Below are 26,632 nucleotides of genomic sequence, written 5' to 3' on the forward strand. Positions count from 1 at the left end.
GAGGTGGCTCTTCGGATGCGTGGTACGGCTGCGATGGCGAGGCTGGTGGACCGTAGCTGGCGGGTGGGCGTGTAGAAGGTCAGGCGGTCGTTGAGGTACTTGGGGCCCAGGTCGTGGAGAGACTTGTGTGCGTGGGTGAGGAGCCGGAACGTGATCCTCTTGTCGACGAGGAGCCAGTGCAGGTTCCTCAGGTGGCTGGATATGTGGCTGCGTCGGGGGACATCCAGGATGAGTCAGGCGGAGGCGTTCTGGATGCGCTGGAGGGACACTCCTGTATGGGAGTAATCCAGGCACCCTTCATCAGGGGACACTCCTGCATCAGAGTAATCCAGGTACCCTTCATAAGCGGACATTCCTGCATCATGGTAATCCAGGCACCCTTCATCAGGGGACACTCCTGCATCAGGGTAATCCAGGCACCCTTGCATCAGGGGACACTCCTACATCAGAGTTATCCAGGCACCCTTGCATCAGGGGACACTCCTGCATCAGGGTAATCCAGACACCCTTGCATCAGGGGACACTCCTGCATCAGGGTAATCCAGACACCCTTGCATCAGGGGACACTCCTGCATCAGGGTAATCCAGGCACCCTTAAATCAGGGGACGCTCCTGCATCAGGGTAATCCAGGCACCCTTCATCAGGGAACACTCCTGCATCAGGGTAATCCAGGCACCCTTCATCAGGGGACACTCCTGCATCAGGGTAATCCAGGCACCCTTGTATCAGGGGATACTCCAGCATAAGAGTAATCCAGGCACCCTTGCATCAGGGGACACTCCTGCATCAGGGTAATCCAGCACCCTTGTATCAGGGGACACTCCTGCATCAGGGTAATACAGGCACCCTTATATCAGGGGACACTCCTGTATCAGGGTAATCCAGGCACCCTTGCATCAGGGGACACTCCTGCATCAAGGTAATCCAGACACCCTTCATCAGGGGACACTCCTGCATCGGGTAATCCAGGCACCCTTGTATCAGGGACACTCCTGCATCGGGGTAATACAGGCTCCCTTGTATCAGGGGACACTCCTGCATCAGGGTAATCCAGGCACTCTTTATCAGGGGTCACTCCTGCATCAGAGTAATCCAGGCACCCTTCATCAGGGGACACTCCTGCATCAGGGTAATCCAGGCACCCTTGCATCGGGGGACACTCCTGCATCGGGGTAATATAGGCTCCCTTGTATCAGGGGACACTCCTGCATCAGGGTAATCCAGGCACCCTTCATCAGGGGACACTTTTGCATCAGAGTAATCCAGGTACCCTTCATCAGGGGACACTCCCGCATCAGGGTAATCCAGGCACCCTTGCATCGGGGAACACTCCTGCATCTGGGTAATCCAGGCACCCTTCATCAGGGGACACTCCAGCATCAGAGTAATCCAGGCACCCTTCATCAGGGGTCACTCCTGCATCGGAGTAATCCAGGCACCCTTGCATCAGTGGACCATCCTGCATCAGGGTAATCTAGGCATCCTTCATCAGGGGACACTCCTGCATCAGGGTAATAGAGGCACCCTTCATCAGGGGACACTCCTGCATCAGGGTAATCCAGGCACCCTTGGATCGGGAACACTCCTGCATCAGGGTATTCCAGGCACCCTTGCATCGGGGGACACTCCTGCATCAGGGTAATCCAGGCATCCTTGCATCAGGGGACACTCTTGCATCTGGGTAATCCAGGCACCCTTGCATCAGTGGACACTCCTGCATCAAGGTAATCCAGGCACCCTTCATCAGGGAACGCTCCTGCATCAGGGTAATCCAGGCACCCTTGCATCATTGGACACTCCTGCATCAGAATAATCCAGGCACCCTTGCATCGGGAGACACTCCTGCATTAGATTAATCTAGGAACCCTTGCATCAGGGGACACTCCTGCATCAGGGTAATCCAGGCACCCTTCATCAGGGGAAACTCCTGCATCTGAGTAATCCAGGCACCCTTCATCAGGGCACACTCCTGCATCAGAGTAATCCAGGCACCCTTCATCAGGGGTCACTCCTGCATCAGGGTAATCCAGGCACCCTTGCGTCAGGAGACACTCCTGCATCAGAGTTATCCAAGCACCCTTCATCAGGGGGCACTCCTGCATCAGAGTTATCCAGGCACCCTTGCATCGGGTGTGAGAAGTTGGCCTGATAGGTGATGTTTCCAATTCTGGAACCACCTATTATCAGACCAAACAATCCCTTATGGTGTCAGGTTGTAAGTCAACCTTGTTAGACAAGCTATCCTAGGGGTAGCATGGACTAAGCAGCCTAAAGGCTTAATTTAAGAGGTCGTGTTAAGCGAGCTGTTTTACCACATACAATCCTGTAATATCAAATGAAAGGACACCACACAAGTATATATTATAAAAATATATGTGTTTATTACTAAAAACAATCCCCAGTATTCTTTATGAATAAAGGGGCACAAGCGTTAAATCAAAAGCACAGTTTAAACATACAAAGTTGCACAATTATGGATGAGGGCGGGTGGCCACTCAAACCATATACTAAACAAGTGGTATAAGAGATACCAATCGAACAGTGGTTAGGCCTAGGGCCTAGGGAATCGCTGGGAGCAGGCAGGACAAGCAGTGCTGAAGTCGGGAGAGGCCCACGGGATTCGGGAGCAGTGCGGAAAGCGCACGCATGCACCAATGTTAACCAATGGTGCGTAAAAATTACAAAGTTAGAGTTTAAGGACACTTCCGCTGAACCTAGAGGAACAAAACTTAAGACACAGACCCTAGAGGTGTGCACCAGTGTGGGAACACCGGCGGAGCAAAGTTACCTCACCCACAGGAAGCGGGTGCACAGGGTCGAAGTTGAGTCGGGTTTCGTCACGCAGGCTCTTGGTGCTTGAAGCTGAAAGGGCTGCAGGCGGGGTGAAAGAGAAGTGTCCGGTGGAGTCCAAGGGTGGACTCGAGTCGAAAAGTACCTGAAAGCAGAGGGGACAGAGTCTGGGTCACTCAGCAGTGACCAGGGTGGAACCAGGACGGAACCAGGCAATGTCGGGCGCAATCAGGTCGCTGTTGCGGTGCTTCTCTCTGCTGTCACGTGGGCTCTGGGGCATCTACGACGTCCAGGAGCAGGTGACGATCTGTCCCACGCAGGTTCTCACCGACGGCGCTGTCGGCTTCAAGATTGGAGCAAACAACACTTGGCAAAAGCAATCCACGCGGAACCGGGAGATTGCTTTTCACTCGAACCAGGAAGGTCAGAGTGGGGGCTCCTTTTCAGGGGAGCTGGTGCAGATCTGGAGCAACCAGATTCACAAGTCGGTTTCAAGTTTTCGTCGGCACAGGGGCCACTAGCCGGCTGGCAAGTGACCGGGCCAACGCGTTGAGCCAAAAGTAGCAGAAGGGCCCCACGCAGCACTCGATGAGTGTAGAGGGGTGAGCTTCGGTGCAAGAGTGGCTCAGGGTTGGGACTTCTCAAACCCCGGTGCACAGCTTCGAGGGTCACTCGTGGGCTGCACGGTCAGCGTCTCGTGGTCAATTCAAGATGGCGTGCCCCACGCTTCCGGTCGCCTCCACGGGTCTCAGCTCTGCAGGGACTGTGGATCGGGCTGTTGGAAGGCAGGCAAGCTTGATCTCGTCGATCTCAGTCGCTCGAGTTCCGGCGGGAACTGCAACCAAGTAGACGTCGAGGGCTGGATGGTGCCTGCTGCTGCAGGGTGGTCACTCCTTGACCACAAGGGAGATTCTTCGGGCTTCCACGTTGAGATGAAGGTCCAAGGGTCCAGAGTTTCATTTCTAATGTTTCTTCCAGGAAATCTGATGTGCATTGGCACTGCTCCCACTCTTATTCGAATCTGGGGGGCGTGATTACCTGCTAGGTCCCCCCCTATGGGTGGGACCCAGGAAGGGGGTGGATACACCCCTTTCCTTTGATCCAGGCCGCCCTGGCACGAGGGCTGGAGTGCCCCAGAACCGGTTTGGCCGGATTATGCAAGGGGCAGCCTTGTGCTCCCCATGCAGTGTCTGGTTTCTTTCAAACCTCCCTGCTACAATCCACTATCTCCTGTCTGAGGGGGTGTAACACCTCCCTGCAAAAGGAAACCCTTTGTCCAGGCCCCATTTAGCTGAGTTTCGGTCAGCTTCAGGGGGTCAGACTCTTGTCTGTGGCAGAGGCATCCATTTTGTGGATCTAAGGTCCTTTTAGAAATTAACCGCATTTAAGTAAAGTAACATGTCTTACCCCTCTAGAGGGGTGGAATGCTATCCCCGTCGCCAGAACTGGCGAGGGGATAGTATTCCAAATCGTATGACACCTTACACGACATGTTTTGATAAAGCCAAACCAGAGTTGCTATATAACCGCGAGGATTATAAGGCACTTAAGAGTATATGGTATGGCGTTATCCTGAAACAGCTTAGGGAGTTGTTCCCGACAGCTGCAGACAGGTTCAGCTCATGCTAGAGCTCCATCTCACATGAAACCACGCACTCTGCCTCCAGGATTGATGAGGCCTTCCATAGGAGTGGCTCACAGGTTAATATGTGTCCAGATATAGGTTTAGATATAGGTATACTATATCTAAGCAAGGGGTGATTACACCACCTTACCCCAGCTGAGTGATCAGCCAGTTGTGTCAATTTAAGAACCAGCCAGGGGTGGCAAAAGATATGCTGCAGCCCCTGGTAGGCCTTGGTGGCCCCTATGCCCTGGGCACCTATAGTGCATTATACAGGGGCTGACAAGGAGTCCATTTCCAATTGTGGTATGTACCTAGGGTACATGGAATCCATTTTACAGAGAGAGCAGATGGCCTGGGGCCCTGATTAGCAGGGAACCAGGTCAACTAAGTCAAAAAACCAGCCAAACACAGGCAAAAAATCTGGGGTAACCATAGTCAGGTAGCCACCTTCCTACATCGGGGGACACTCCTGCATCAGGGTAATCCAGGCACCCTTGATCAGGGGACACTCCTGCATCAGGGTAATCCAGGTACCCTTGCACCTGGGGACACTGCTGCATCAGAGTAATCCAGGCACCCTTCATCAGAGGACACTCCTGCATCAGAGTTATCCAGGCACCCTTCATCAGAGGCCACTCCTGCGTCAGAGTAATCCAGGCACCCTTCATCAGGGAACACTCCTACATCACAGTAATCCAGGCAGCCTTCATCAGGGGACACTGCTGCTTCAGAGTAATCCAGGCACCCTTCATCAGGGGACACTCCTGCATCAGGGTAATCCAGACACCCTTGCATCAGGGGACACTCCTGCATCAGGTTAATCCAGTTACCCTTGCATCAGGGGACACTCCTGCATCAGGGTAATCCAGGCACCCTTAAATCAGGGGACGCTCCTGCATCAGGGTAATCCAGGCACCCTTCATCAGGGGACACTCCTGCATCAGGGTAATTGAGGCACCCTTGCATCAGTGGACACTCCAACATTAGGGTAATCCAGGTAGCCTTGTATCAGGCGACACTCCTGCATCGGGGTAATACAGGCACCCTTGTATCAGGGACACTCCTGCATCAGGGTAATCCAGGCAACCTTGCATCAGGGGACACTCCTGCATCAGGGTAATCCAGGCACCCTTCATCGGGGGACACTCCTGCATCGGGTAATCCACTCCTGCATCAGGGTAATCCAGGCACCCTTCATCAGGGGGCACTCCTGCATCGGGGTAATATAGGCACCCTTATATCAGGGGACACTCCTGCATCAGGGTAATCCAGGCACCCTTCATCAGGGGGCACTCCTGCATCGGAGTAATCCAGGCACCCTTCATCAGGGGGCACTCCTGCATCAAGGTAATCCAGGCACCCTTGCATCGGGGAACACTCTTGCATCAGGATAATCCAGGCACCCTTGCATCAGGGGACACTCCTGCATCAGGGTAATCCAGGCACCCTTGCATCAGTGGACACTCCTGCATCAGGGTAATCCAGGCACCCTTGCATCGGGAGACTCTCCTGCATAAGGGTAATCCAGGCACCCTTGCATCAGGGGACACTCCTGCATCAGGGTAATCCAGGCACCCTTCATCAGGGGACACTCCTGCATCGGGTAATCCACTCCTGCATCAGGGTAATCCAGGCACCCTTCATCAGGGGCCACTCCTGCATCGGGTAATCCAGGCACCCTTGTATCAGGGGACACTCCTGCATCGGGGTAATATAGGCACCCTTATATCAGGGGACACTCCTGCATCAGGGTAATCCAGGCACCCTTCATCAGGGGACACTCCTGCATCAGAGTAATCCAGGCACCCTTCATCAGGGGCCACTCCTGCATCAGGGTAATCCAGGCACCCTTGCATCGGGGAAAACTCTTGCATCAGGATAATCCAGGCACCCTTGCATCAGGGGACACTCCTGCATCAGGGTAATCCAGGCACCCTTGCATCAGTGGACACTCCTGCATCAGGGTGATCCAGGCACCCTTGCATCGGGAGACACTCCTGCATTAGAGTAATCCAGGCACCCTTGCATCAGGGGACACTCCTGCATCAGGGTAATCCAGGCACCCTTAAATCAGGGGACGCTCCTGCATCAGGGTAATCCAGGCACCCTTCATCAGGGGACACTCCTGCATCAGGGTAATTGAGGCACCCTTGCATCAGTGGACACTCCAACATTAGGGTAATCCAGGTAGCCTTGTATCAGGCGACACTCCTGCATCGGGGTAATACAGGCACCCTTGTATCAGGGACACTCCTGCATCAGGGTAATCCAGGCAACCTTGCATCAGGGGACACTCCTGCATCAGGGTAATCCAGGCACCCTTCATCGGGGGACACTCCTGCATCGGGTAATCCACTCCTGCATCAGGGTAATCCAGGCACCCTTCATCAGGGGGCACTCCTGCATCGGGGTAATATAGGCACCCTTATATCAGGGGACACTCCTGCATCAGGGTAATCCAGGCACCCTTCATCAGGGGGCACTCCTGCATCGGAGTAATCCAGGCACCCTTCATCAGGGGGCACTCCTGCATCAAGGTAATCCAGGCACCCTTGCATCGGGGAACACTCTTGCATCAGGATAATCCAGGCACCCTTGCATCAGGGGACACTCCTGCATCAGGGTAATCCAGGCACCCTTGCATCAGTGGACACTCCTGCATCAGGGTAATCCAGGCACCCTTGCATCGGGAGACTCTCCTGCATAAGGGTAATCCAGGCACCCTTGCATCAGGGGACACTCCTGCATCAGGGTAATCCAGGCACCCTTCATCAGGGGACACTCCTGCATCGGGTAATCCACTCCTGCATCAGGGTAATCCAGGCACCCTTCATCAGGGGACACTCCTGCATCGGGTAATCCAGGCACCCTTGTATCAGGGGACACTCCTGCATCGGGGTAATATAGGCACCCTTATATCAGGGGACACTCCTGCATCAGGGTAATCCAGGCACCCTTCATCAGGGGACACTCCTGCATCAGAGTAATCCAGGCACCCTTCATCAGGGGCCACTCCTGCATCAGGGTAATCCAGGCACCCTTGCATCGGGGAAAACTCTTGCATCAGGATAATCCAGGCACCCTTGCATCAGGGGACACTCCTGCATCAGGGTAATCCAGGCACCCTTGCATCAGTGGACACTCCTGCATCAGGGTGATCCAGGCACCCTTGCATCGGGAGACACTCCTGCATTAGAGTAATCCAGGCACCCTTGCATCAGGGTACACTCCTGCATCAGGGTAATCCAGACACCCTTCATCAGGGGACACTCTTGCATCTGAGTTATCCAGGCACCCTTCATCAGGGGACACTCCTGCATCAGAGTAATCCAGGCACCCTTCATCAGGGGTTACTCCTGCATCAGGAGAAACTCCTGCATCAGAGTTATCCAAGCACCCTTTATCAGGGGACACTCCTGCATCAGAGTTATCCAGGCACCCTTTATCAAGGGACACTCCTGCATCAGAGTTATCCAGGCACCATTCATCAGGGGACACTCCTTCATCGGAGTTATCCAGGCACCCTTCATCAGGGGACACTCCTGCATTGGGGTAATCCAGGCACCCTTCCTCAGGGGACACTCCTGCATCGGTGTAATCCAGGCACCCTTCATCAGGGAACACTCCTGCATCGGAGTTATCCAGGCACCCTTCATCAGGGAACACTCCTGCATCGGGGTAATCCAGGCACCCTTGCATCAGGGGACACTCCTGCATCGGGGTAATCCATGCACCAGGCTAATCCAGGCATCCTTCATCAGGGGACACTCCTGCATCAGAGTAATGAAGGCAACATTTCATCAGAGGACACTCCTGCATCAGAGTAATCCAGGCACCCTTCATCGGGGACACTCCTGCATCAGGGTAATTCAGGCACCCTTTATCAGGGGACACTTCTGCATCAGGGTAGTCCAGGTACCCTTGCATCTGGGGACACTCCTGCATTAGAGTAATCCAGGTACCCTTCATCTGGGGATCAATCAATCAATCAATCAATCATGCCATTTGTATAGCGCACTACTCACCCGGGAGGGTCTCAAGGCGCTTGGGGGGAGGGGTATGCTACTGCTCGAACAGCCAGGTCTTGAGTTGTTTCCTGAAGGCAAGATGGTCCTGGGTCAGCCGAAGGTGGATGGGGAGGGAGTTCCAAGTCTTGGCAGCCAGGTAAGAGAAGGATCTTCCTCCGGCGGTGGCTCTTCGGATGCGTGGTACGGCTGCGAGGGCGAGGCTGGTGGACCGTAGCTGGCGGGTGGGCGTGTACAAGGTCAGGCGGTCGATGAGGTACTTGGGGCCCAGGACGTGGAGAGACTTGTGTGCGTGGGTGAGGAGCCGGAACGTGATCCTCTTGTCGACGGGGAGCCAGTGCAGGTTCCTCAGGTGGCTGGAGATGTGGCTACGTCGGGGGACATCCAGGATGAGTCAGGCGGAGGCGTTCTGGATGCGCTGGAGGGACACTCCTGCATCAGAGTAATCCAGGCACCCTTCATCAGGGAACACTCCTGCATCAGAGTAATCCAGGCACCCTTCATCAGGGGAAATTCCTGCATCATGGTAATCCAGGCACCCTTCATCAGGGGACACTCCTGCATCAGGGTAATCCAGGCACCCTTGCATCAGGGGACACTCCTACATCAGAGTTATCCAGGCACCCTTGCATCAGGGGACACTCCTGCATCAGGGTAATCCAGACACCCTTGCATCAGGGGACACTCCTGCATCAGGGTAATCCAGACACCCTTGCATCAGGGGACACTCCTGCATCAGGGTAATCCAGGCACCCTTAAATCAGGGGACGCTCCTGCATCAGGGTAATCCAGGCACCTTTCATCAGGGGACACTCCTGCATCAGGGTAATCCAGGCACCCTTCATCATCGGACACTCCTGCATCAGGGTAATCCAGGCACCCTTGTATCAGGGGATACTCCAGCATAAGAGTAATCCAGGCACCCTTGCATCAGGGGACACTCCTGCATCAGGGTAATCCAGGCACCCTTCTATCAGGGGACACTTCTGCATCAGGGTAATACAGGCACCCTTATATCAGGGGACACTCCTGTATCAGGGTAATCCAGGCACCCTTGCATCAGGGGACACTCCTGCATCAAGGTAATCCAGATACCATTCATCAGGGGACACTCCTGTATCGGGTAATCCAGGCACCCTTGCATCAGGGGACACTCCTGCATCAGGGTAATCCAGGCACCCTTCATTAGGGGCCACTCCTGCATCAGAGTAATCCAGGCACCCTTTCATCAAGGGACACTCCTGCATCAGAGTAATCCAGGCACCCTTCATCAGGGGACACTCCTGCATCAGAGTAATCCAGGCGCCCTTCATCAGGGGACACTCCTGCATCAGGGTAATCCAAGCACCCTTGCAACGGGGGACACTCCTGCATCAGGGTAATTTAGGCACCCTTCACCAGGGGACGCTCCTGTATCAGGGTAATTGAGGCACCCTTGCATCAGTGGACACTCCAACATTAGGGTAATCCAGGCAGCCTTGTATCAGGCGACACTCCTGCATCGGGGTAATACAGGCACCCTTGTATCAGGGACACTCCTGCATCAGGGTAATCCAGGCACCCTTGCATCAGGGGACACTCCTGCATCAGGGTAATCCAGGCACCCTTCATCGGGGGACACTCCTGCATCGGGTAATCCACTCCTGCATCAGGGTAATCCAGGCACCCTTCATCAGGGGACACTCCTGCATCGGGGTAATATAGGCACCCTTATATCAGGGGACACTCCTGCATCAGGGTAATCCAGGCACCCTTCATCAGGGGACACTCCTGCATCGGAGTAATCCAGGCACCCTTCATCAGGGGACACTCCTGCATCAAGGTAATCCAGGCACCCTTGCATCGGGGAACACTCTTGCATCAGGATAATCCAGGCACCCTTGCATCAGGGGACACTCCTGCATCAGGGTAATCCAGGCACCCTTGCATCAGTGGACACTCCTGCATCAGGGTAATCCAGGCACCCTTGCATCGGGAGACACTCCTGCATGAGGGTAATCCAGGCACCCTTGCATCAGGGGACACTCCTGCATCAGGGTAATCCAGGCACCCTTCATCAGGGGACACTCCTGCATCGGGTAATCCAGGCACCCTTCTATCAGGGGACACTTCTGCATCAGGGTAATACAGGCACCCTTATATCAGGGGACACTCCTGTATCAGGGTAATCCAGGCACCCTTGCATCAGGGGACACTCCTGCATCAAGGTAATCCAGATACCATTCATCAGGGGACACTCCTGTATCGGGTAATCCAGGCACCCTTGCATCAGGGGACACTCCTGCATCAGGGTAATCCAGGCACCCTTCATCAGGGGCCACTCCTGCATCAGAGTAATCCAGGCGCCCTTCATCAGGGGACACTCCTGCATCAGGGTAATCCAAGCACCCTTGCAACGGGGGACACTCCTGCATCAGGGTAATTTAGGCACCCTTCACCAGGGGACACTCCTGTATCAGGGTAATTGAGGCACCCTTGTATCAGGGGATACTCCAGCATAAGAGTAATCCAGGCACCCTTGCATCAGGGGACACTCCTGCATCAGGGTAATCCAGGCACCCTTCTATCAGGGGACACTTCTGCATCAGGGTAATACAGGCACCCTTATATCAGGGGACACTCCTGTATCAGGGTAATCCAGGCACCCTTGCATCAGGGGACACTCCTGCATCAAGGTAATCCAGATACCATTCATCAGGGGACACTCCTGTATCGGGTAATCCAGGCACCCTTGCATCAGGGGACACTCCTGCATCAGGGTAATCCAGGCACCCTTCATCAGGGGCCACTCCTGCATCAGAGTAATCCAGGCACCCTTTCATCAAGGGACACTCCTGCATCAGAGTAATCCAGGCACCCTTCATCAGGGGACACTCCTGCATCAGAGTAATCCAGGCGCCCTTCATCAGGGGACACTCCTGCATCAGGGTAATCCAAGCACCCTTGCAACGGGGGACACTCCTGCATCAGGGTAATTTAGGCACCCTTCACCAGGGGACACTCCTGTATCAGGGTAATTGAGGCACCCTTGCATCAGTGGACACTCCAACATTAGGGTAATCCAGGCAGCCTTGTATCAGGCGACACTCCTGCATCGGGGTAATACAGGCACCCTTGTATCAGGGACACTCCTGCATCAGGGTAATCCAGGCACCCTTGCATCAGGGGACACTCCTGCATCAGGGTAATCCAGGCACCCTTCATCGGGGGACACTCCTGCATCGGGTAATCCACTCCTGCATCAGGGTAATCCAGGCACCCTTCATCAGGGAACACTCCTGCATCGGGGTAATATAGGCACCCTTATATCAGGGGACACTCCTGCATCAGGGTAATCCAGGCACCCTTCATCAGGGGACACTCCTGCATCGGAGTAATCCGGGCACCCTTCATCAGGGGACACTCCTGCATCAAGGTAATCCAGGCACCCTTGCATCAGGGAACACGCTTGCATCAGGATAATCCAGGCACCCTTGCATCAGGGGACACTCCTGCATCAGGGTAATCCAGGCACCCTTGCATCAGTGGACACTCCTGCATCAGGGTAATCCAGGCACCCTTGCATCGGGAGACACTCCTGCATGAGGGTAATCCAGGCACCCTTGCATCAGGGGACACTCCTGCATCAGGGTAATCCAGGCACCCTTCATCAGGGGACACTCCTGCATCGGGTAATCCACTCCTGCATCAGGGTAATCCAGGCACCCTTCATCAGGGGACACTCCTGCATTGGGTAATCCAGGCACCCTTGTATCAGGGGACACTCCTGCATCGGGGTAATATAGGCACCCTTATATCAGGGGACACTCCTGCATCAGGGTAATTCAGGCACCCTTCATCAGGGGACACTCCTGCATCGGAGTAATCCAGGCACCCTTCATCAGGGGCCACTCCTGCATCAGGGTAATCCAGGCACTCTTGCATCGGGGAAAACTCTTGCATCAGGATAATCCAGGCACCCTTGCATCAGGGGACACTCCTGCATCAGGGTAATCCAGGCACCCTTGCATCAGTGGACACTCCTGCATCAGGGTAATCCAGGCACCCTTGCATCGGGAGACACTCCTGCATTAGAGTAATCCAGGCACCCTTGCAACAGGGTACACTCCTGCATCAGGGTAATCCAGACACCCTTCATCAGGGGACACTCTTGCATCTGAGTTATCCAGGCACCCTTCATCAGGGGACACTCCTGCATCAGAGTAATCCAGGCACCCTTCATCAGGGGTTACTCCTGCATCAGGAGAAACTCCTGCATCAGAGTTATCCAAGCACCCTTTATCAGGGGACACTCCTGCATCAGAGTTATCCAGGCACCCTTTATCAAGGGACACTCCTGCATCAGAGTTATCCAGGCATCATTCATCAGGGGACACTCCTTCATCGGAGTTATCCAGGCACCCTTCATCAGGGGACACTCCTGCATTGGGGTAATCCAGGCACCCTTCCTCAGGGGACACTCCTGCATCGGTGTAATCCAGGCACCCTTCATCAGGGAACACTCCTGCATCGGAGTTATCCAGGCACCCTTCATCAGGGAACACTCCTGCATTGGGGTAATCCAGGCACCCTTGCATCAGGGGACACTCCTGCATCGGGGTAATCCATGCACCCTCCATCAGGGGACACTCCTGCATCAGGCTAATCCAGGCATCCTTCATCAGGGGACACTCCTGCATCAGAGTAATGAAGGCAACATTTCATCAGAGGACACTCCTGCATCAGAGTAATCCAGGCACCCTTCATCGGGGACACTCCTGCATCAGGGTAATTCAGGCACCCTTTATCAGGGGACACTTCTGCATCAGGGTAGTCCAGGTACCCTTGCATCTGGGGACACTCCTGCATTAGAGTAATCCAGGTACCCTTCATCTGGGGATCAATCAATCAATCAATCAATCATGCCATTTGTATAGCGCACTACTCTCCCGGGAGGGTCTCAAGGCGCTTGGGGGGAGGGGTATGCTACTGCTCGAACAGCCAGGTCTTGAGTTGTTTCCTGAAGGCAAGATGGTCCTGGGTCAGCCGAAGGTGGATGGGGAGGGAGTTCCAAGTCTTGGCAGCCAGGTAAGAGAAGGATCTTCCTCCGGCGGTGGCTCTTCGGATGCGTGGTACGGCTGCGAGGGCGAGGCTGGTGGACCGTAGCTGGCGGGTGGGCGTGTACAAGGTCAGGCGGTCGATGAGGTACTTGGGGCCCAGGACGTGGAGAGACTTGTGTGCGTGGGTGAGGAGCCGGAACGTGATCCTCTTGTCGACGGGGAGCCAGTGCAGGTTCCTCAGGTGGCTGGAGATGTGGCTACGTCGGGGGACATCCAGGATGAGTCAGGCGGAGGCGTTCTGGATGCGCTGGAGGGACACTCCTGCATCAGAGTAATCCAGGCACCCTTCATCAGGGGACACTCCTGCATCAGAGTAATCCAGGCACCCTTCATCAGGGAAAATTCCTGCATCATGGTAATCCAGGCACCCTTCATCAGGGGACACTCCTGCATCAGGGTAATCCAGGCACCCTTGCATCAGGGGACACTCCTACATCAGAGTTATCCAGGCACCCTTGCATCAGGGGACACTCCTGCATCAGGGTAATCCAGACACCCTTGCATCAGGGGACACTCCTGCATCAGGGTAATCCAGACACCCTTGCATCAGGGGACACTCCTGCATCAGGGTAATCCAGGCACCCTTAAATCAGGGGACGCTCCTGCATCAGGGTAATCCAGGCACCTTTCATCAGGGGACACTCCTGCATCAGGGTAATCCAGGCACCCTTCATCAGGGGACACTCCTGCATCAGGGTAATCCAGGCACCCTTGTATCAGGGGATACTCCAGCATAAGAGTAATCCAGGCACCCTTGCATCAGGGGACACTCCTGCATCAGGGTAATCCAGGCACCCTTGTATCAGGGGACAATTCTGCATCAGGGTAATACAGGCACCCTTATATCAGGGGACACTCCTGTATCAGGGTAATCCAGGCACCCTTGCATCAGGGGACACTCCTGCATCAAGGTAATCCAGATACCCTTCATCAGGGGACACTCCTGTATCGGGTAATCCAGGCACCCTTGCATCAGGGGACACTCCTGCATCAGGGTAATCCAGGCACCCTTCATCAGGGGCCACTCCTGCATCAGAGTAATCCAGGCACCCTTTCATCAAGGGACACTCCTGCATCAGAGTAATCCAGGCACCCTTCATCAGGGGCACTCCTGCATCAGAGTAATCCAGGCGCCCTTCATCAGGGGGCACTCCTGCATCAGGGTAATCCAAGCACCCTTGCAACGGGGGACACTCCTGCATCAGGGTAATTTAGGCACCCTTCACCAGGGGACACTCCTGTATCAGGGTAATCCAGGTACCCTTGCATCAGGGGACACTCCTGCATCAGAGTAATCCAGGCACCCTTCATCAGGGGACACTCTTGCATCAGAGTTATCCAGGCACCCTTTATCAGGGGCACTCCTGCATCAGAGGTCTCCAGGCACCCTTCATCAGGGGACACTCCTGCATCAGAGTAATCCAGGCACCCTTCATCAGGGGACACTCCAGCATCACAGTAATCCAGGCACCCTTTATCAGGGGACACTCCTGCATCAGGGTAATCCAGGCAAGCTTGCATCAGGGGACACTCCTGCATCAGGGTAATCCAGGCACCCTTCATCAGGGAACACTCCTGCATCAGGTTAATCCAGTCACCCTTTCATCAAGGGACACTCCTGCATCAAAGTAATCCAGGCACCCTTCATCAGGGGGCATTCCTGCATCAGGGTAATCCAGGCACCCTTCATCAGGGGACACTCCTGCATCAGGGGACACTCCTGCATCAGGGTAATCCAGGCACCCTTCATCAGGGAACACTCCTGCATCAGGTTAATCCAGGCACCCTTTCATCAAGGGACACTCCTGCATCAAAGTAATCCAGGCACCCTTTATCAGGGGTCAATCCTGCATCTGATTAATCCAGGCACCCTTCATCAGGGGCCACCACTGCATCATGGTAATCCAGGCACCCGTCATCAGGGGAAACTCCTGCATCAGTGTAATCCAGGCACCCTTGCATCAGGGGACACTCCTACATCAGAGTTATCCAGGTACCCTTGCATCAGGGGACACTCCTGCATCAGGGTAATCCAGACACCCTTGCATCAGGGTGATGAGTTCAGGCCTCAGCAAGGCCCAAAGGTACCGAAAGGGTTCGCCCTTCTGTGTACAAAGTCCTTAGACTTACAAATGAAGTTGGCAAGGAAACTGGAAATACAAAAACATAGTTTAATAAACCTTTAAAGGTGGTGATACAACCTCCACAACACTTCTACAGTATTGTACAGAGTAGCACACTGAATACAAGCACATGGCCCCTTTTATACACAGTGGAAGGGGTTCAGCTTACAGCTTAGACAGAGGTTGCAACCACGTAAGGACATTTCCAAATATATCAGTGGGTGGAGCTAACAGTATTTCTAGAACATGGGAGGGCTATGCTAATAAGGAACAACTGTTACTTCTGCTGAGCATGCGCTACACTCTCAAGAAGGACTAATAATAACTGTTGCTAGGTAGAATCCACAGTGTAACTGGCAGAGAGGTAGGACAATCAGAACATTGAGCACATGGCAATGTAGGGCATGAAAAATGGCGGACTCGAAATACAAAATGGAACCCCTATACTAGATATTTGGACTGATGTATTATGGCTTCAGCTAATGCTTAATAATACCGCTGTTTTATTTACAACAGACGACCCTTTCAGCGTTAGCTGAAGCCATTCCATTTCATAGGGTAGTCATCAAACTCATCTTGAATATCAATGCTCATAATGTTAGAAATCTCTTTAGTTAGACTCTTTTGATAAGCAGCTTCGGAAACAGCTTTCTTATTGGGTATACAAGAGGTAATGCAAAGAGAACATATCATAGGACCACATTGAATACACATACAGCAAGTAAAAAGAATTACTACTATTATACAAAGGCCAGTGAGGATCTTCCAACCCCATGTAGTAAATAAGGTCCAAAACCAACTAGAGAAGGTCCATGTACCATTATCAACATGTATGTCAGCAGCTATTTTATGCAGTTTATTTATGGCATTATAAACAGAAGGCGAGTTGTCTGGGATGAAGACACAACAGCTACTTCCAATAAGTCTACAAGCTCCTCCTTTTTCTGCTAATATGACATCTAACACCATTCTGTTTTGCAGGGCAACAATTCTAGTAATTTGCAACTCTTCAGTTACGTTTCCTAGTGCTGCAGCAGTTTGGTTGGTCACTGCCTCTACAACTCTAGTTAATCTTCTTATCTTTCTACTGTTTAGGGCAGCTCCAACAAAAAAGAATAACCCTAGGTTAAAATCTACATATTGCTGCAAACTAGTGTCGGTCTGGTCCACATCATCGATAGATAAAGTACGTTTGTATCTATTCACAGTGGCATTATTCAACAATTTCAAGTCTTTATGATAAGTGGCAGGTGCTAAAAACACTGGTGGTAATAAAAACGATACATAGCATACTCCTGACCAGCCAGCTGGTAATCGATAATATCCTCTATTACCGCATACAAAATATGTATTATGGGATGCTAAAAATGTGCTATTATTCAGACCATCTATATTTAAGACTTTAATACAATCACTAACACCTACAGGGATGTTCCCAACACTTTGTACGCATAAGTCCGCTTGTGCTTGTGCAACTGAGATCACAAATTTTTCACTTTCGACAGTGTCTCTAGTGTTCGTAAAAATGTAGGGAGTAGACTCATTGTCCGGTCGATATTCTTCCCACTCCCATATTGTTCCATTGGCTTGTGGATAGCCTTCTTTATTCTGGTGACATTCTTTGTTTAGTCTAAAAAGTAATCTTCCAACAGCAGGCTTTCTTGTGGCAAATAGAAGAGTATACCAGGCACGACAAGAACCATTATGAGAGAAAGGGAGAGGTATAAACGGTGTTCCCCCCTTCTTCTGGTGCGCTGGCATCATACCACATATCCAGCAATTTGTTTCATTTGTAGCAGTGTGGGTATGATGTAGCATCTGAATGAAGGTGTTATTTACAAAGGACAAGCGGTGTTTTGATTCCTGATAGGGGAGCGTATAAAAGAAATGCTCCTCTGGCACCGGTGTAGAAACCACATATAGATCACGGGCAGGAATTACATCCTCAACAAACCACGTGATAATGGCAACAACTGCCACACTAGCAATAAATCCGAAGGCGCAGATCACTTTCTTTCTCTCCATGTTGAACAAATGTCTCGCAAATCTTCCTGAAACTAAAAAAAAAAGGCTGTCAGAACTCTTCCCCCAAGGCGGCTGTTGTTTTCTTCACCAACGGGCCAAGACGGGTGTCACTACTCTAATGCAAGGCTGATCCCCCCCCCTTGCCTCATCGGCTCTCCGTTGCACCAACCAAGAGGCCGTTCTGACAGCAGTCTAAACAGCAGAAAACTTCTTCCTGGGTCGAAGGTTGTATTTTCTTACTCCAGAAGTCGTCGGGTCCGGGAAGAACTCCTCTTGCTCATCAGGTACCACAGCAGGGCCTTTCTCTGTAGTCAGGATTTCTCGATGGTCAGTCAACACGGCAGGCTCCACCAATCCGGGTTGCACTCTGCGACAATGAAGGGAGTGAATCCAGTTCTTCCGGTTGGTCACTCGGACGGCCGTTCTTGTTGCGAGCAGAACCTGCTCGGGACCGCACCATCGGGGCTCCAGGCCACTCGTCCTCTCGAACGCCTTGATGAGGACGAAGTCACCGGGTCGGAGACTATGACCCTCACCTGTGGACCGGTCAGGGAGTGCTTCTCGAACCTGTTGATGAATAGAAACCAAGTTATCAGTTAATTGTGCCAGATAGTCATTCATCAATACACAAGGTACATCATATACGGAACTTGGTTTGGGCACTCCCCAAATATTCATGGGACGACCAAACACCACTTCATACGGTGTAAGGCCGGTTCGGGAGTGTGGTACTGATCTTATTGACAACAATGCCAAAGGCAAAGCGTCGGGCCAAGTCAGAGAAGTGGAAGCCTGGATCTTTGCTAGTTTAAGCTTCAGTGTTCCATTGTAGCGTTCCACCAAGCCAGCCGACTGTGGATGGAACACTGCATGAAACTTCTGTTTTATCCCCAGACCTCTCAGAACGTACTTGATAACGTCTGCTATAAAATGAGGCCCGTTATCACTCCATAATAGTCTACAAACACCATACCTAGGGAAAAACTCCTTCAGTAGCACCTTTGCTGTAGTCATTGCAGTATTGTCCTTAGTAGGGTAGACTTCAATCCATTTACTGAAAGCACACACCACTACCAAGACGTACTTTAGATTATTACAGCGTTCAAGTTGGATATAGTCCATTTGCAGGACTTCAAAAGGTGCAGTAGGTATTTCAAATCCTCCTGCTGGAGTCCGTGTTCCTTTCCCTGGGTTGTATTTAAGACAGATCATACAGGTCTGTACCACTCTCTTGGCCGTGCTAGCAATCTCTGGATGCTCCCAAACTTGCGCAAGCAATTTCACAATCGCTGAAGCTCCAACATGTGCTAGCCCATGTGCCATTTGAACCATAGGTTGGACAAAAGCTGTGGGCAACTTCCACCTATCCATTTGTTTGTTGCGCCAACAACCTTCATCATCCAGTTCTCCATTTTCAGACCATTGCTCTCGTTCTTTATCAGAAGCAACTCTCTGTATTTCCCTCACTTCTTTCCTAGCATCATGCCATCGTTCTGCTTGTGACTTCACAACATACATTGAAGTGGAGTCAGGTCTCATTGCAGTTTCTCGTGCTACTTGGTCAGCGAAAGCATTTCCTTGCCCTACTTTGTCAATAACTTTCTTATGTGCACTGCATTTCACTATAGCTATCTTCTTAGGAAATGTCAGGGCAGTCAAAAGATTGTGCACCAGTTCTCCATACATAATTTGTGTTCCGTGTGATGTCAGAAAACCTCTTTCCTTCCAGAGCAGGCCAAAGTCGTGCGCTACTCCGAAAGCATAGCGGCTATCTGTATAAATATTCACACACAACTCTGCACTAAGCTCACATGCTCGTGTCAATGCTATCAACTCCGCTGCCTGGGCTGATTTCTGTGGAATGCGTGCTGTTTCCACGATAGTATACAAAGTAGTGATGGCATATGCTGCCGAAGTCGTACCATCCGGTAGCTTCAGGCAGGAGCCATCCACCCATAATTCTCCATCTACATCTGAGAAAGGCGTATCCTGGAGATCGATACGACCCTTTGTCTGTTCCTCAGTCACAAAAATACAATCATGTGCTTCTTGTGCCTCAGGCTGAGTCGTCAGGAATGGTAACAATGTTGCTGGATTTAACGTAGCACATCTCCTCAATGTGATATGGGGAGCCAGCAACGTTAGTTCATATCCGGTCAGACGGGCACTTGTTAAATGCTGCGTCTTTGTTTGATTCAAAAGGGCGTCAACAGCATGGGGAACCAACACTAACAGCTTGTGAGATAACACTATTCCCTCACTCTGACGTATTGACACAGCTGTCGCTGCGACCGAACGAAAACACCCCGGCAATGCCCGAGCGACAGGATCGAGCAGTGCCGAGAAATATGCACACGGACACTGCCTGTCCCCGTGCATCTGTACTAACACAGATGACGCACATCCATCTCTCTCATGTACATATAATGTGAAAAGTTTCGTGTAATCAGGAGTGCCTAACACTGGTGCTGAACAAAGGGCCTGACGTAACTGTTGGAAAGCGTTTTCACATTCATCTGTCCAAGGAAGGGGAATTGGAGTGTCTTTTGTCAATAGCGCTAACAGTGGTTTGACTATATGTGAAAACCCCAGTATCCACTGCCTACAAAAGGACGTAAGACCCAAAAATGCTCGAACATCTTTCTGTGTAGAAGGTGTTGGTGTGTCCAGGATGGCTTGGATACGATCTGATGTAAGTGCACGCCCCTCCTTAGACAAAAGGTGGCCTAGGTAGGTCACCTTAGGTCTACAGAATTGCAATTTCTTCATAGATACCTTATGATTGTGAGAAGCCAAAAAGGAAAGCAAGGACAACGTACAAGTCTCACATTGCTCAGGGGTGTCAGCAGCCAACAAAATGTCATCGACATATTGAATAAGCACTACCCCCTCAAGCAAGACAAAGGAATCCAACTGTCTTTTCAACGCCTGACTGTAGATACTAGGGCTCTCAGTATAGCCCTGTGGAATTCTACAAAATCTATACGATCGATTATTCAAAGTGAAGCCGAAAAGGTAACGGCTATCAGGGTGAATAGGGATCGAAAAGAAGGCGTTCTTCAGGTCGACAACCGAGAATGTTGTCGCTGTTGGTGGAACTAAGGTAAGGAGTGTCGTGATGTCAGAAACAACAGGGTATTGGGGCACCACTATCTTGTTCACCTCCCGCAAATCAATAATAAATCGATATACCCTAGTATCAGTGTCTTTCTTCAAGATTGGTAAAATAGGACTGTTACAAACATTGTATGGGACTTCTTCCACCACCCCCACTCGGATGAGATCCTGCACAATCTGTATGAGCGCCTCCTCACCCTCCTGTGAAATCCTATATTGAGGCAGGCGTGGTAACACAGCTCCCTCCTTCACACTAATGTGAACCGGAGGAATGACCATCTGTCCCACATCAGTGTCTGAAGTAGCCCACAACGTGTGAGGTAAAGAGGCTAATGCAGCACTTTCAGCGACCATACACACTCTCTCTTTTGCAGGATAATTGTCATTTAAAATCACGCGTACTCCTTCAGGGGAGCAGCGGATTGTGGCTCTAAAATGTTTCAGCATGTCTAGACCCACAATGTTGTCAGGCGTGTTTGAGGAAAGCAAGAATGGACATGGTGCTGTAAATTTGTCGACATGAAATGCAAGGGGTTGGGATAATGGGCTAAGAGAAGGTGTTCCATCGAACCCTACAGATGTGATCGTTAAGCCAGACAGGGGAGCCCTCGGAACCAATTGTTTAGACAAAGCGCTACGAGTAGCCCCTGTATCAACCAGAAACTGATCAGTAGAACCCAAAACATGTGCTGTAACATAAGGACCCCTCTGATCTACTGGTACTTCAACTGATTCCTCCCCCCATCCTACGCAATCCTATGCATATTGGGAATCATGACTTTCGGGGTGCACATAGTCAGACATCTGATACTGATTTCGTCTATCAAAGGTATTAGACCCTCCTTGTTGTTGCTCCCTAGATTCGAATCTAGCCCTATCATTTAGGTTATCTCGTGGGCCAGAAAAACCCCCACGATTTCTCCCAAAACCTCTACCCCGTCCCATAGCCCTGTGTTCTCGCGCTAAAGGACACTCATTGGCCCAGTGGCCTCGTTGCTTACAATATGCACATTGATCTTTAGCCAAGTCTGTGCGGTTATATGTAGAATCATAAAAACCCCGACCACCTCTATTATTTCCTCTCTGGGGTGGTCCATACACTTGTGCTAACATAACTTTTGTTTTCAAATCCTTAGATTTCTTATCTTCATTACTTTTTGCTTCTAGTTCCTGACGCTCGTAATACTGAGCCATTGTCAGGAGGGATGCCGGAGTCGAAGTCGTCCAGGAGCTTTCACTCGCTTTCAACCGAGCTGCTACTCCCGGTAATAAATTTGAAACATATTTGTCTACAAACAGATGTCGACCCGTGTCATCCGTCAGAGACTGACCACTAAAATCATGAAAAGTTTCTTCAAATCGCGTAAAGAAGTCAGAAACTGATTCATCTGTCTTTTGCTTGCAAGATGCTAACATAGTCCAGTCAATCTTTTTAGGGGGAATAATCGTCTTTAATTTAATCAAAATAGCAGCAGGGAGGTCTAGAATGAGCTGGGGTGGTTTCTGCGCAGGTTTCCTAGCTCTGTCCTCCTCCTCAATGTCTTCCCATTTAGCTTTAAACGTCACTAAATCATCAATTTTCCGTACTGATCTCCACATGTCAGGGGGTAATATAAGACCAAAGAATAAATCAACGTCAGCTAATGTCATAGTACAAGAATTCAAAGCCCCCTCAACTTCCTCATAAAAGGCAGCAGGATTTTTCCGTGGGTCAGGTAACGCTTTCTTTAAGGCCATAACATCCGCTCTATTCCAAGGAGTATATACCCAATTATAGATAAAATACCCTCGGGCATCAGCTGAATCTTTATCTGAACTAGTACCCGCTCCTTTAGGAGGAACATACAAAGGCGCTGCCTCTCGCATAGGTTTAACATGCACAATATCGACCTTATCTGAAGAAAAGATAGGTGATTGTTTCCCGTCACCACTCAAACCCGTCTCTTTGTCGTCCACCGTCTTTTGTCGCTTTTCTTCTCGTAACCGAGACGCCTCATCCCGCAATACGAATAACCGTCGAACTGCATCAGCTGCCTGGGAAGGAGAAAAGAGACCTTTACGCAATTCTTTCTTATCTTGTATTATGTCATCAGGTTCAAGAACAGGAGAATATTTTCGAAAAGCCCCGACTACTTCATCAGAAAAGGTTTCAAGAAAATACATTTTTTCCCTGTCCGGCCATTTTTCAAGAGACAACAATATTTCAGCAAGAGGAATTGCACCCTTAAGAATACGATAAGAAATTTGTCGGAGCTCCGCCATACGATCAGATGTTAGCTTAGACCGCGTGTCTACCTTATCTTTAAATGATCCAGAATCCTCATCTTCCCCTTTCGGAGCAGACGGGCCAGCATACGGAGGCGGAGAACGATCTAGTAATGAAAAATCATCATCAGAATTATTAAGGACAGGATAAAGAGGCCGACGAATGGGATATTGGCCAGATATCTGCAATCTACGTTCCTTTTCCCGTTTTTCTTCCGCGTCTTTTTGTTCACGTTGTCTCATTCTTGCGCCTTCTCACGCACATTCTTCCTCTGCTCTTTCTCAATCAGCGCATGTTCACGTTTCTCACGCTCACGCACTTCTTTCACCCACATTCGCACACTCTCAAACATATCTTGTCTCGCTCGGCGCTTACACAGGCACTGTTCCACATACTCAATTTTGCGCACATCAAACGAACCATACAAAGGCCATCTCAACTCAGGATCCTTCTTGGTATACTTCCTCCACAATGTGCTGTACATTATAGGGGAAAGACCAAACTTAATGTACATATCCCTATTCGGCGTCCCTTCTGGGGGAGCCGGCTGCGATTCTTCAAGACTTAACCGGTTTCCACAGCAGCACCACTTACGTACTGCGCTAAAAGTAGACATGCTAGAAATAGTGCGAAATACGCAATATTATACAGAAAAATGGCACTTAATCGTTGCGCCGCTCACAACCATATGTTGGAGAAAAATCTCCACATTGCCTACCTATATGTGTTGCAACGCATATATACCCATATTCATAATGATAATATGATCGATCATCCAAACATCTCCATATCCATATCCATATCCATAAGCCACAGCAAGCGTATCCTAAAACTGCCTTGCTAATCACTGGCTACCATAAACACTCACAGTAATTACCATACATTGGTCCTTACCAAGCACGAGCGTCCAGATTCCACTTGCCAAGTTCCACAATTTGCTCAAACAGCTTATCCACAGCAAACCGACAGAAGAGGTCTCAGTCGAAGACCGGCGCCACCCAGATGGTCAGATCGGAAGGAAGGAAGAAATACCTCAGGATGCCAGGACTAAAGACGCCGCTGGCAGTGATCACTTCCCCGGCAGAGTTCCACTCCTTCGTCACGACCAGTCCTTCGAGCCTCCGAGTCGCCGATGAGCCCCACGTGACGGGCGCCAATTGATGAGTTTAGGCCTCAGCAAGGCCCAAAGGTACCGAAAGGGTTCGCCCTTCTGTGTACAAAGTCCTTAGACTTACAAATGAAGTTGGCAAGGAAACTGGAAATACAAAAACATAGTTTAATAAACCTTTAAAGGTGGTGATACAACCTCCACAACACTTCTACAGTATTGTACAGAGTAGCACACTGAATACAAGCACATGGCCCCTTTTATACACAGTGGAAGGGGTTCAGCTTACAGCTTAGACAGAGGTTGCAACCACGTAAGGACATTTCCAAATATATCAGTGGGTGGAGCTAACAGTATTTCTAGAACATGGGAGGGCTATGCTAATAAGGAACAACTGTTACTTCTGCTGAGCATGCGCTACACTCTCAAGAAGGACTAATAATAACTGTTGCTAGGTAGAATCCACAGTGTAACTGGCAGAGAGGTAGGACAATCAGAACATTGAGCACATGGCAATGTAGGGCATGAAAAATGGCGGACTCGAAATACAAAATGGAACCCCTATACTAGATATTTGGACTGATGCATTATGGCTTCAGCTAATGCTTAATAATACCGCTGTTTTATTTACAACAAGGGGACACTCCTGCATCAGGGTAATCTCCGCACCCTTGCATCAGGGGACACTCCTGCATCAGGGTAACCCAGGCACCCTTAAATCAGGAGACGCTCCTGCATCAGGGTAATCCAGGCACCCTTCATCAGGGGTCAATCCTGCATCAGGTTAATCCAGGCACCCTTCATCAGGGGCCACCACTGCATCATAGTAATCCAGGCACCCTTGCATCAGGCGACACTCCTGCATCAGTGTAATCCAGGCACCCTAGCAACAGGGGACACTCCTACATCAGAGTTATCCAGGCACCCTTGCATCAGGGGACACTCCTGCATCAGGGTAATCCAGACACCCTTGCATCAGGGGACACTCCTGCATCAGGGTAATCTCGGCACCCTTGCATCAGGGGACACTCCTTCATCAGGGTAACCCAGGCACCCTTAAATCAGGAGACGCTCCTGCATCAGGGTAATCCAGGCACCCTTCATCAGAGGACACTCCTGCATCAGGTTAATCCAGGCACCCTTCATCAGGGGACACTCCTGCATCAGGGTAATACAGGCACCCTTGCATCAGGGGAACACTCCTGCATCAGGGTAATCCAGGCACCCTTGCATTGGGGGGTACACCTGCATCAGGGTAATCCAGGCACTCTTCATCAGGGGACACTCCTGCATCAGGGTAATACAGACACCCTTGCATCAGGGGACACTCCTGCATCAGGCTAATCCAGGCACCCTTCATCAAGGGACACTCCTGCATCAGAGTAATCCAGGCACCCTTTCATCAGTGGGCATTCCTGCATCAGGGTAATCCAGGCACCCTTCATCAGGGTACACTCCTGTATCAGGGTAATACAGGCACCCTTGCATCAGGGGAACACTCCTGCATCAGGGTAATCCAGGCACCCTTGCATTGGGAGATACTCCTTCATCAGGGTAATCCAGGCACCCTTCATCAGGGGACACTCCTGCATCAGGGTAATACAGGCACCCTTGCATCAGGGGACACTCCTGCATCAGGGTAATCCAGGCACCCTTCATCAGGGAACACTCCTGCATCAGGTTAATCCAGGCACCCTTTCATCAAGGGACACACGTGCATCAAAGTAATCCAGGCACCCTTCATCAGGGGGCATTCCTGCATCAGGGTATTCCAGGCACCCTTCTTCAGGGTACACTCCTGTATCAGGGTAATACAGGCACCCTTGCATCAGGGGAACACTCCTGCATCAGGGTAATCCAGGCACCCTTGCATTGGGGGATACTCCTGCATCAGGGTAATCCAGGCACCCTTCATCAGGGGACACTCCTGCATCAGGGTAATACAGGCACCCTTGCATCAGGGGACACTCCTGCATCAGGGTAATCCAGGCACCCTTCATCAGGGGACACTCCTGCATCAGAGTAATCCAGGCACCCTTTCATCAAGGGACACTCCTGCATCAGAGTAATCCAGGCACCCTTCATCAGGGGACACTCCTGCATCAGAGTAATCCAGGCGCCCTTCATCAGGGGGCACTCCTGCATCAGGGTAATCCAAGCACCCTTGCAACGGGGAACACTCCTGCATCAGGGTAATTTAGGCACCCTTCATCAGGGGACACTCCTGTATCAGGGTAATTTAGGCACCCTTCATCAGGGGACACTCCTGTATCAGGGTAATCCAGGTACCCTTGCATCAGGGGACACTCCTGCATCAGAGTAATCCAGGCACCCTTCATCAGGGGACACTCCTGCATCAGAGTTATCCAGGCACCCTTTATCAGGGGAACTCCTGCATCAGAGGTCTCCAGGCACCCTTCATCAGGGGACACTCCTGCATCAGAGTAATCC

At 51.2% G+C, this 26,632-nt stretch overlaps 1 protein-coding gene across 2 annotated transcripts; it reads right to left on the reverse strand.

Annotated features, from left to right (window-relative positions):
• Positions 1–16,179: 16,179 nt before the first annotated feature.
• LOC144792493 (uncharacterized) lies at positions 16,180–24,394 on the reverse strand. 2 transcript variants are annotated; one of them, XM_078667541.1, is made up of 2 exons: positions 24,380–24,394; positions 16,180–18,257 (listed from the first exon to the last, which is right to left on the reverse strand). In XM_078667541.1, the coding sequence occupies exon 2, from the start codon at positions 17,688–17,690 to the stop codon at positions 16,197–16,199; it is 1,494 nt and encodes a 497-aa protein (XP_078523667.1). In that variant the 5' UTR covers positions 17,691–18,257; positions 24,380–24,394; the 3' UTR covers positions 16,180–16,196. The 2 variants fall into 2 exon arrangements, with proteins under 2 accessions (XP_078523667.1, XP_078523666.1); XM_078667540.1 differs by lacking the exon at positions 24,380–24,394 and adding an exon at positions 23,968–24,149.
• Positions 24,395–26,632: the final 2,238 nt, after the last annotated feature.

The sequence above is a fragment of the Lissotriton helveticus genome, chromosome 11 (assembly GCF_964261635.1).
Source record: "Lissotriton helveticus chromosome 11, aLisHel1.1, whole genome shotgun sequence".
Lineage (NCBI taxonomy): Eukaryota > Metazoa > Chordata > Amphibia > Caudata > Salamandridae > Lissotriton > Lissotriton helveticus.

Coding starts and splice junctions, on each gene's coding strand:
- LOC144792493 (XM_078667541.1), bottom strand. CDS start 17,690: ATGGAGAGAAAGAAAGTGATCTGCGCCTTCGGATTTATTGCTAGTGTG.